This window comes from Mastigoproctus giganteus, chromosome 11, assembly GCF_048544385.1.
Source record: "Mastigoproctus giganteus isolate SK-2022 chromosome 11, ASM4854438v1, whole genome shotgun sequence".
NCBI lineage: Eukaryota > Metazoa > Arthropoda > Arachnida > Uropygi > Thelyphonidae > Mastigoproctus > Mastigoproctus giganteus.
In genome coordinates, this window is record NC_143585.1 from 58,363,035 (window position 1) to 58,375,929 (window position 12,895).

A 12,895-nucleotide genomic window follows, 5' to 3' on the forward strand; every position below is an offset into this window, starting at 1 on the left:
GATGTTGTCTTTCTTGATGGTCTTCACTTACGAACTTACTTCTGTAAGGTAAACTGATGCGCTTATTTCTGTTACCTCATTGGTACTGAACTAAGAATACAAAGTGTGAAGATAGACCAACTGGATCCGTTGGCTCTTATCTCTTTTCTTTTGCTGTAGCCTCGGTGGTTTCTTTTCTTTATGTTTTTTTTAAAGTTGTGTGTGTTGGTCTCTAGTTTCTCTTCTGTTCATCCTGGTGGTTACTACAGTGGCACAGTAATGACTGTGTGGATGTTGCCTAGTGTTAATTCGTTTTTGTTGAAGTAATCCAGTATTATTCACTGACTGAGGTAGTTGGTGCTTGCCACAAGGTTGATTGGTCTCTACTTTGATATGTTGTGGGTCTTGAGGAGATCCATTCCATTCCTATTCCTTATTATTTGTTTCCTTCATTGGTGTAGGACTTTTTTTGATATATATACCATGTTCGTTTTGCTTTAGCAACGTTTACCTGATACATCATGGAGCCATCTTTTAGTGGCAATATAGTCCATATACATTTTGGTATGTACTCCACAAGGTGCTTCCAATCTCCTGCGGTAAAGCTACCCATGTATCCGAGTATTTATTATCCAAGTCCCGACAGTTACCTTTTGTAATGCATCCATTAATTCACACCTGTCAAGTGAATTGTCGTAGCATTGAATGTTCGCTTTCTGCAGCTCCTAAATATGCTTCACTGAGTTGAAAGCTGTGAGTTGGGTGGCCATGACAGGATGGAGGATTCATTCTCATGTACCTGAAACCACTTAACAACATCCCTCACTTTGTGGCATGGCACATCTTAATGATAGACATTATAGTTGTCGGGATACACTGGCATCAAGAAGTGTCACCTGATCAGTGCCGATACAAAGGTGGCATTCCCATTGAGCTCTTAAATAATTGGGACCAGAACTGACCAAAAATCAGACTGGACTGGAAATGGCATTGCTGGGTGGTGTGCAGCCGAAGGAGTCTCCTTGTCTGGAAGAAATAGTTCCCGGAGAAGTTTTGTAAACAGCACTAATAAACTTGAGTTAATTGAAATCCACTAGTGAGCACACCCACTCCCATAACACTTCCAGGTGGAAGGATATAAAATATAATTTTGTAAAACAGGGGGTCCCCGGTATCCGAGTATTTATTATCCAAGTCCCGACAGTTAAAGGATTTGAAAATTAATAAACCTTTTTCCCTTGAAAAAATTGACCAATTTTTTTTTTTGTGAGAACGATCTTTTTCATATTCGTGCAACAAATGTTAAGCGCGAAGTTAAAGACATAACTAAATGATATTACACAATTTTATCTGAAAAAATATGACAAAAAAAAAAAAAAAAAAAAAAAACGAACTGTGGATTCATTCTTTATTCGTAAAACTTAAAAATAGTGTAACTTCAATAAACTGGACAATCCTAACCAACACGCTTGATCTTTTTCTCAGAAACAACCCTTCTAAGGACACGGTCGAAGTGAGAGCTCCTTTAGGCACTTCAGATCACAACTTGGCGATTGTCTCTTCTCCAATGGAGCCTTTATCTCATGGCTATTCCCAACCTCTTATTGTTTGGCATTACAAGAATGCAAAATGGGATGACCTGCGATATTTCTTTTCTTCTTTTCCTTGTTCGGATTACTGTTTCAAAACTTCTGATGTCAACGTTTGATCAGATTGTGTCAGTGAAATTATTCTTGCAAGAATGGAATCCTATATCCCACACTCAACTTTAAAATCTCGTCCTTTATCTAAACCTTGGTTTTCTAATAAATGTGCTAAGGCTATTCAAGAGAAGAATGTTGCGTATCGTAATTGGCTTGTTTCTAATTCTTCAGCTTCATTTTCTGCCTACACCAAAGCTCGCAACAATTGTAAAGCAGTTATTAATCAGTCCAAACTAGAGTTTGAACAGGCTAAGAGTAGAAAACTTGCTTCTTGCCCTAATGGTAGCCGAACATTCTGGTATCTTCCAAAGCTATTGGCCGCAACTTTTGCCCAACTCTGCTCCCTCCCCTGTCCAAACCAGATGGTTCTGTTGTCACTTCAGCCAAGGATAAAGCTGACCAGCTATCATCGCATTTTTCTGCCAACTTATGTATTAATGATCTTGGTAAAACAAATCCCACCATTCCCAACACGCTCCATTTAATGCCTCCTGTGGTCTTTTGTCAAAAGGATGTTGACGAATCTTCATGCTAAGAAAGCTCCAGTTCCCGATGGTATTTCTCCACTTGCTCTCAAAACCTGTGCTCCTGAGCTTACTCCTATTCTTTGCCGCCTTTTTTCACTTTCTTATTCCAAAGGTGTTTTTCCTTCTGCTTGGTAATTTGCTCATATCCAGCCAGTTCCTAAAAAGGGTGACAAATCCTTCCCATGCAATTACTTCTACTCTTTCTAAAGTAATGGAGAAATCAATTAACCGCCAACTCTTAAATTACCTAGAAACTTTCCATCTGATCAACGATCGCCAGTACGGATACCGTCAGTGTCGATCCACTGGTGGTATTCTGACTTATGTTACCATTTATGGACTAATTCAATGGAAAGGTTCGGTGAAACACAAGTAGTTGCTCTTGACACCTCAAAGGCTTTCGATCGTGTTTGGCAGTCTTCTAAACAAGTTTCCATCTTATGGTTTGCCAACTGTTTTTTTTTTAAATTGGTTATCCACTTTTCTCTCTCTGATCGCTCACTGAGAGTGATGATAGATGGCTCTGTCTTGTAAAATCTCCACTACTGCTGGTGTTCCCCAAGGTTCAATTCTTTCCCCCACTCTTTTCCTCTTGTATATTAATGACCTTCTTCCATTGACTGCAACTCCTATCCATAGTTTTGCTGATGGTAGCACATTGCATTCCACTTTCCAGTTTGAGAAACATTGCCCTGCTTAATCCGCTTCAACTTCTTGAATAACCTCTACAAATTCCTTAAATGCCGATCTGCAGGTATTTCTCCAGTGGGATGACAACTTAGTTGATGTCAATCCTTCTAACACTCAGTCTTGTTTTATACCTGGCAAAAAGGATTCTTCTGCTCCTATACTTATCTTTGGTGACACTCTGATTTCTAGGCAAAATGATATACTGTATCTCTTTTGGGAATTACCCTGACTTCTAATCTCTCTTGGTACAAGCAAATTACAAATATTGCTTCCTCTGCATCTAAAAAATTTGGTTTTCTCTTTCGGCGTTACTTTTCTTCCAAAGAGCTGGTCTCTGTATAAATCGCAAATCCGCTCTATCATGGAATATTGTTCCCACATCTGGGGTGGCACCCTCAAAATCTCTCTCAGGCTTCTTGATTCCATTCAGAAGAGGGCAGTTAGGTTAATTAATGATTCATCTCTAACAGCCTATCCGCTCACTGTCTCATAGATGTAGTTTCTGCTACATGCCTCTTCTACAGATACTTCCATGGGCACTGTTCTTCTGAATTCGTTTCTATAATTCCAGCTCCCTTTCAAAACAGTCCGAACATGTGCAGCCACCAGCCAACATCCATTTACTGTCCAACTCCAAACTCACCGAACCAACTTTTCATCTTCCTCGTTTATTCATTCAACTGCCGTTTTCTGGAACAACTTTCCTTCATACGTATTTCCTGAAAATTAGTCTATGGAAGTTCAAGTCCAATGTCAACAAATATCTTCTTTCGTCTTCTCAACCTCAAACCCATGCACGGTACTAAAAACTATAGCTTCTAAAACCTCTCGTGTTTGGGGTTACATAAAAAAAAAAAAACTTTACTTAACCTTACATTGTGTAACATAATAAAGTCTAATAAAATAATTTTCTGATCTTTCAGTTCCTGAATCCATTTTTTACTGTGTACAAGTACATATAAACATTACTGTATATATTGGTGTAGATACACCATATCTACTCATCCTACCTGAGTTGCCTATGTGTTGCACTACCTCAAATAAGAAACGCTTTACTTGCAATACCAGGATACCTGCCCACCTACCGATGAGAAGCCAATTAGCTTTTAAACGGTGCTGCCTAGGTGGTGGCATCCACCAATACACCGATGAGCCAAAACATTATGACCAGCGAGTCATTATGCAAATTGGAGCAACTGCAGGTGAACTACAGCGTGTGCTTGGGTCGGGACACGGTATAAAAAATACCTGATACCGAGCTCAGTTAATCAGTGTTACTCTTGTTCTTCAGATGGGAAAGGCAGCGGACTTAAGCAAGTTTGATAAAGGCCAAATTGTAATGGCCAGACGACTGGGTCAGAGCATATCCAAAACAGCACGGCATGGCTGGTGGGATGCTCACGGTCAGTACCTACTGAAAGTGGTCCGAGGGAAACCCACGAACCACCGCCAAGGTGTTGGATGACCACGGCTCATCGATGTGCGAGGTGAGCAAAGGCTCTCCCAGATGGTATGTGGCAACAGAAGGGCGACTGGTGCAACTTGCTGGTAATTGGAGTAATGCGTTACAACAGTACATTGAACTCTGCTGAAAATGGGGCTGCATAGCCGCAGGCTGCTCCAATTGCCCATGCTAACCATGGTTCACAGTGAATGCCTACAATGGCACACAAGCATTGCCCTCTTCTTTAAGTTTCACCACTCCATGAATCGACGATTCGTTTTTATCATACAATCTAGCAATCTTCGCATACGATTTTCTTTTTCAATCATATCAAGAATTTTTACTTTTTCACTAATGGGAAGCACTTCATGGCTTCTCTTTGGCTTAGAAGCACTACCAACAACACTACTCCTGCACTTTGGTGCCATTATTACAGTAAATAAGGGCTTTTTTAAACAAAGGCACTGCAATAACGCAACAACGAATGCAATCAGCGAGAATATTCAAGGCAGATTGGGGGAAAGGTTTGCATAGGAGCATGGGTATGGGGACAAAGGGAGATGAGTCATGTACTGGGCTGGCAGACTTCACCACATTACAGCCTGTACCCAATTGTTGAGCGGTTTGAAACTTAGGAACCGTTTTATTTCAGGAATATTCCACATTTTTTCTATGACTAACTGAATCAGCAGATATGGGGGGGAGGGGGCACAATTGTATGTTTCCGAAAAACTTCAAATGTTTTTCAATCTCCAAAGAGGAAGCTGACATAAGCATTTATCTATATTTCATAAGTGTCCCTTCCATTGACAAGCACAGGTCAACAGTCACTAATCCAGCAGCGTTGGGACCCATGGGGTGCTGGATTAGTGAGTTTGCCAGATCACTGGTGGTTAAATTTCCACATAGTTTACCCAACATCTAAGCAGCTCATCCTATCTTTAACACATCGACTGCCAAGCTAGTTTAAGAAAATTCCCCAGGGGCCAAAAATATTTAGCAAATAATTTTAGTAATTCTAAAATAAATATTGTAATGTAAATGTCATTTTTTCGCTTAAAATATATATAAAAAAGTGTCTTTTGTGTTGCCTATATGTGGCTGACGTGGCCCACATACGTGAGACACTATTATGGCACACACATGAAGGTCGGTTGTGATTAGCTTTTTTTGCACACGCAGGAAGCACTGCGATAAAATACTCTCAAACATCACAATAAGTTTGTCAGTATTGTTAGATTTTGTTAAAACAAGTTCGTTAGCGCACCATATTATCCATCATATTGTGTTGTTTTTCCAGAAGTTTGTACAAGTGCGTTGTAAAAAAAAAATCTAAAAAGGAATGGTTAAAAGAAAATTACTAATAAGAGGAACTGAGAGAAGTTGCTGGAATTTACAACTAAGCAGAGTTAAACTTCTCACAGGCAACCGCTGTCGAGTTTTTCAGAAGTTCAACTTTATCTGTTATGGACAATGTATGGTGTTTGCACTTTACACCATGAGAAGCACTTCCTTTATGCACTCGAACCATGGCTGGGGCCAAATGCAAGCAAGTTTAGCGGTGGAATCATATTACCAGATGCCGGATTAGTGAGGGTCAACCTGTAGTAAAATGGACATTTATGGAATTTTGGTAGAACTCTGGATTATGCTGATAATAGAGTGGTCCAGAAAATCAATCGTCTTATAATTGGGGATTTTAACTCCCAGATACAGACTGGAACTTGTGGGTTGATCACTTGCACAATAGCAAGACTTTTGATTCATTGGATGGTAAAACATGCCTCTCGAACATGCTACTGTTTTCTACAGCAGCATGTTCGTAAGGCAATCAGGGGAAGTAATAACTCTTGATCTGATTATCAGCAGGGATCAAAGTGTACTGCTGTGGGTTTTAATCAAAGATGTAACTACCATCAGGGGTAAGGGAAATGGTGTTTGCTTTCATAGAGGTGACTACAGTGGTCTTGGACAGTTTTTAAATTCTATACAGTGCGACCAACTGATGCTGTTACCAAAAGCAAATTGTAAATGGGAAGCATTCAAGGAAGTAATTTTGAAAACTATTAGACTTTTTGTTCCAACTAAGAAATACTGTTCAAGATTTAGGCCTAAACGGGTATCAGATGAACTAATGAAACTTGTGGCTGAGAAGAAAATGCATGGGATGCATATAAATTATCAGGCAACACAGATGCCTATGGTAGATATATACTAGTCTGTAATCAAGTCACAAAAGAGGTTAGGCAAGCGAAGACAGATTACGAGAAATCTTTGGCAAAGGATGTAAAGAGGAACAGCAAAGACTTCTTTACTTATGTAAACTCTAGAAGGGCATGAATCAGATTGGTTCACTTGTTATCGATAGTTGTTTGATTGTTGATGATCCTGCTCAGGTGGCCAACAAACTGAATGAGTATTTTACATCTAAATTCACACAAGGAGTTTAAACATAAGAAAGACACTTGGAGTGGATGAGATCTATCCAGTTATATTAAAGGAGGCAGCAAACGAAGTAAGCAAACCCTTAGCCATGATTATGAAAGCGAATTGGACTTAGGGGAGTTTCCCATGGATTGGAGATGTGCTAATTTATCCCTAATTCATAAAGGCGGATCACAAGTAATTACTGTTAGTTTAACTTCTGTTCCAGGGAAAATAATGGTGTCACTGGTTAAATATTCATTGCAGGATCACCTAGACAAGACCACACAATAGTTCAGACACAGCATGGGTTTGTTAAAGGGAAGTCTTGTCTGACCAGTTTGATTTCATACTATGATGTCGTGACAAAGGAACTGGATGCAAAAAATAATTTTGATATACTTGGATTTTAAGAAAGCTTTTGATACTGTTGCACATGGAAGACTACTGTACAAATTGGAACAGTATGGCATTAAGGGCAAGTTGCTGCTATGGATAGAGGGATGGCTGAGTGGGAGAAGACAGAGTGGTAATCAATGGACACTGCCCTTCGTAGACTAATGTTATTAGTGGAGCCCCCCCCCAGGGTTCGGTGTTGGGCCCATTGTTGTTTTTTGTATTTAGTCAGTCATATTAATGAAAGTATACCATATTAATGAAGGTATATCAAGCTTAATGTCCAGCAGATGTTACAGGGTTGTTAATGACACTACTGCAACAGGATTCTGGGTATTTCAAAAATACTTTACTCATAGGAAAATTGCATATACAAATCACATGTCATATTGATACAGTCAGTCATCTTACAGCACGATAGTTGTGTTCCTAGAAACCCTCGTGCAATGCAAAATTGTGCAACATAAACAACAGGCCCTACGGGGAAAAATAGGGTTAGGTGCCGACCACCCAAGATTGAACACACATTTGTAACCAAAACATTACCAAACACAATTTCGTATTTTATTACGACTATTACGTAATAAAACATTGCTACTGCTTTTGCTTCTATCGTAAGCAAACTTGTTTTTTGTTTGATTTTCTATCCAAACAGATGACAGCCATTCCATCTCTTCCAATTCTTTGTGTCTTAATCTAATGGATTTTAATTACACTTTGAGTTGTTCCTGCTATGAAAGTTTTTTTTATTTTCTCTGCATTCTTTGTAATTCTCGGCATTGCCTCATTTAGGTCTGTAGCACGTGCAATATCACATGGTCTTTCATTTCGCTCAAAGTGTTTCACAATTTCATATTTTTTCTCTATCGACAGAGGCGGACTGGCCATAAGTCTTACCGGGGAAACCCCGGTGGGCCGGAGGCCGGTGTGATTTTGACAATAAACCATAGTATGAGGCCACGTTTGATACACATAAACAAAGCTGCGCACGTGTAGCAACTGAATAAACAACATCGTAAAGGCAGATACACTATTAACACTTCACATTTTACTAAAGCACATTTCTAGGGATTACTACCATAAAACAATAAAAGCAATTTTCAGTTGCATTTCTGCTAGTGGAATCTGTTATGAACTGGTAGTAAACTCGATCTAATGGCATTTGCGACAATACCGATAGCTGGAATTGTGTTGGTTTTTTTACGTTATTATGGTGAAATGTGTTTTCCCTTCGCTGATATAAAAAACAAATACATTTTCAGAATCTTCTCTTCATTCCTATCGTGTTGCGTTCGGTTGGGGTGATTCTGCGTTCGACTGCCATTTCTTGTAAACACAAAGGCGAATCGTGCAGAAGCGAATTTGGTTCGTGTTATATAAGATATTGTTCCCCTATTTATAAATTTGTGTATGATCGAATTCGTGTAGTGGAAACACGTGTTATACGAGGACTGACTGTACTGCTTACGTTTAAGCATTCTCCTGTGGAAGGATAACCGAACATGATTAAGGGCATCTGAAGTAAATCAAGGTGCATTCATGCTCAATAGTTTCCTTCAGCCATTCAACAGTGTGGGGCCTATTGGTAGACCAAGAAAGATAACTTAGACTAATAATATCAGCTGTACAAAAACACTCATTCATTTCAATTACCTGAAACAGCAAAAACAATCATATAGCTGTGAATTTTATTATGAGTAATAACTTCTGAAATACTCAATGCAATATTATAATTTCAAGATGGATAGTAACTCCAGGGGTTCACATCTGGTGAGTATGGATTGGCACACCCAGGGTCCTGGGGCTGGATATCATCATTCTTCTCTTTCTTGGTGATTTCCTTCTACCTATCTCTCTCTCTCTCTCTCTCTGAGTAATTCAGAATTTTTTTTATTTTTTTTCGGCTGGTGCAGCATAAGCCTCAGGCTTCCTTGCACCATATGGCTAATAATAATAATAATAATAATTAAAGTTTCATGAATTTTAAATCTGATCTTCTACTTACTGCTGGGATGACTCCAGAAAAGAAGAAAGATAGCAAACTGTTACTTACTAATGGAACTTATGCAATGAGAATAGCCAATATTCCAGGTTCATCTTTCTTGGTTCAAAATACCAAGAAGATATCAAAAGATCAGATAAGCAATTTCTGTAGTTAAACATTAAGCTAAATGGATAATCTTCATTAAATGTTTTGTGAAAAGTCGCATATCTTTTCAAAGCATCTGATAAGCATTTTCTTTTCTGTTTTTAAATGCATAAAAAGCTCAAAACAATTTGATTACTTCACTTTTTTATTATTTATATTTACATAATGGTTGACTACAATGCTCATATATTTTGCCACAAAAGTTACTTTTATACTTGAAACTGTGCTACAGTTATTTCCTTGGTTTTTCACTCATCATTTGCATAATCAGAAGGATTTTTTCGACTTAGCCGTACATGTTCCTTTTCTGCCCAGTCATAAACCATATATGCTATTATAAATGCTGAAAAAGAAAAATTTCACATTACATCATATTTTGTACTGGGATATACCTTGAGAATGTGGGTAAAATTAAACACTTCAAAACATACTTTTTATTGTCTCTTCAATTTCTATCTGACACATAACAGCTATTTGCCACATAAAATTCTGGCCATCTTTCCCATTGCTTAGTTAATATGATTCAAAGACTGGTTCATAGGTATGGCTTAATTTGTCGTATTATATATTTTTACAGATGTGATAGTTTCTTTGTTTGCACACACTTAACTAGCGATTTTCAACCTATGTTTTGTGAATTATTATGGTTCAGCAAAGTGTTTTAAGGAGTTCACAGCAAATGTTTCTTAATTTTTTTTATTATTGAATTTTTATTTAATTTGTAAAATGCATTATTTACCAGTATTAAAGATATTAAGGTTGTGCCATAACTAAACAAGTTTGAAAAACACTGCATGTGATAAACTATTTAATAATAGGAATGTGAAAATCTTGATTAAACTGCTACCTGATTAAACACAAACAGATATTGCTTATCTGTTTTTGGTAAAGCGACTTTGGTAATAATGATGTAGATGGCTAAAATGACTTAGCTTATTTGAGACCAGAACACACATTTTGGATTAATGGGATAAACTGTTCTTCAAGAAAAAAAAAAGACAGCAGTAAGCAGTCATTATACTGTATTTCAAGTTTATTGCCTAAGCCTGCCATCATACAAAGATAGGAAGGATATGCTACTCCAAGAAAATTCAGATGTACTAGACAGACGGAACAAAAAATTGCAATTGATAAAGGCAAGGTACTAACATTTGGATAACACTAATCCTGGAATAACAATTTTAATAGAGCAAAACTTAAGGTAGTCAACTGTTAACTACTTTAAGTTTGTACAATCCACCTGGAAGTTCTCAGAACAGTGACAAGCTGCTAGAACAGCTATTGCAATTCTGTTAAAGATATACAGAAACTTTACCAGCAGGGACAAAGGGCTGATTATCCCACTGTATGAAGCAATGGTCAAAAGTATTATTACTTTTGACCATTGCATTATTAAAGGTCACACCTTAAATAATGCATAGGAGTTTGGAAACCTCATTTTAGGAAAGAAGCAGATTTGTTGGAACTGGTCAAAGGAAGAGAAACAAGTTAGTTAATCTAAGCAGTGCATTCAGGTGCATTATATTTAATTTCTTAAATTAATTAATTTTTTTTGTGATTAACAGAAGCAAAATGTAAATAACTAATTATCATGTTAGCAGCTAATTACTAATTGATTAACTGACAATAAAAAAAAGCAACTGCTTTCACTTCACTACACATGCCTCCCGTCATAACTGCAATACAGTGGGGCCCCAACATCCGATGATAATTCGTTCCACAAAACCCATTGTATGTTGAAAATATCATAAGTTGAAACCAATAATACATTGATTTCTTGTAATTCATTCTCAGGTTATACATGTTATACTTCATCTTTACATTAAAAACGAAGATGATTAAAAATGAAAATTATTTAATAAATGGTCATAAAACAACTTAAAATAAAAAAACAAACAATAAATTAGCATTTCCCTTAGACTTGAAGAGTGCACAGCTGATGAAATCAATGGTGGCATAGTGGTAGTGGTGGGACTAGATCAAGCGTCAGGTGTCTTTTCAGTCTTTTGCTGCTACTGGCAAAGAAACTGTCCAAAGTGGACTGTTTTTTATGACTTTTTTGTAGCTTCCTGAAGTAAAAAATGACTTTGTCTTCGATTTTGCACATCATGAGTTCAGTGTTTTCAATGTCAGGGTGTTTTTTTTACTTCTCTTAAATGCTCCCAACAGAAATGGCAGTCTTTAACTCTTCAGCTGACACTTTTTGGGTGTCTTTTTCTTCCTCTCCAGTGTCACTCTCCGTAATTCTCTCCAACTCTTGTAGCCCCTCTGCTGTTAGCTTCGGCCCATGAGCGCCAATAAGGTCCTCCACATCCTCTTTGCCAACCTCCAGACCCACTGATTTATCAAGAGTTACAATATCATTTATCAAAGCACCATCATCTTCAAATTAATCAACATTATGGATAATTAAAGGCCATATGTTTTTCAAGGGTGAATTTAAGCACCTGGTAGAACATCATTCCAACAACTTACAATCAGCCTCACACAATCCAGCACGTTGAACTTCGGCCTCCAAAAATCTTTGAGGGTGATAGGATTTTCACCAGAGGTCGCTGCAAAGCAACTTGCAAACATTTTTGTGGTGTAGATTTTCTTGAAGTTTGCAATCATCTGCTGGTCCAATTTTTGACTTGAACAAAGTTCAATTGTGCCTCAAGAGATTGAACAAGGTGTTGAGATCACGGCCTGGCACATTATCCAGCAGGAGCAGTACCGTCACAGGAAGCTTATTTTTCTCAAGATAACTCTTCACTGAAGGACAGAAAACTTCAAGCTACCATTCATTGAAGACATATCCTGTAACACAGGCCTTCTTGTTACTGCACCAAAACACTCCCAGCATGCCTTTGCCGACCTCTGGTTGTTTAAATACTCTGGGGGTGTTAGATTGATACACAAGCAAAGGCTTCAGCTTAAACTCTCAAGAGGCATTGGCACCCAACAGGAGAGTGAGCCTATCTTTCATAGGCTTATGCCAGGAAAACTATCCTCATTCTTAGTGATGTACGTTCTCTTGCGCATTCGCTTCCAGAAGAGGCTGGTTTCGTCAATGTTAAAAACCTGCTGGGAAAAATAACCCTCCTGATCAACAAACTCTTGAAATTCAATTTTAAAGGTCTCAGCTGCTTTTTTATCAGCACTGGATGCCTCCCCATGCCTTTCAAACTTTTGATATATTCGCCCTTTTTTTTGAAGCACTCGAACCAGCCTCTGCTGGCTTCAAAGCACACAGCAATGTCACTGGTTGATGGAGCTTAGCTTTAAGTTTTAGATTGTCATAGATCTGAAACAATCATACGAGCGATGTTCCATGTAGCACACATCTGAAAATTTTCATCCAGGTATCGTTCGAGCTATATCGGTTCCTGAGAATATCGGATGTCGATGTCATCCTAAGTTGAGGCCCTGTACACACTTCTGGCTTTCATTTAATAAATTAAACAATTATAGTATACTGTCAATACTTTCATAATGCAGTTTTACTTATTTATCTCTAGATATTAGTAACAATTGAATTTTTCAACATAAAACATAATAGTAATAATAATAGTATTCAAGAATTATTGTTTGTTGCAATAAA

At 37.9% G+C, this 12,895-nt stretch overlaps 1 protein-coding gene across 1 annotated transcript in view; it reads right to left on the reverse strand.

Annotated features, from left to right (window-relative positions):
* Positions 1–9,439: 9,439 nt before the first annotated feature.
* UQCR-Q (Ubiquinol-cytochrome c reductase ubiquinone-binding protein) overlaps positions 9,440–12,895 on the reverse strand; it is a 54,278-nt gene continuing 50,822 nt past the window's right edge. Inside the window, exon 3 of the mRNA XM_090384828.1 lies at positions 9,440–9,655. Within this exon, the coding sequence (XP_090240954.1) occupies positions 9,561–9,655 (95 nt within the window). The 3' untranslated portion in view covers positions 9,440–9,560. The remainder of the gene's footprint in view (positions 9,656–12,895) is intronic.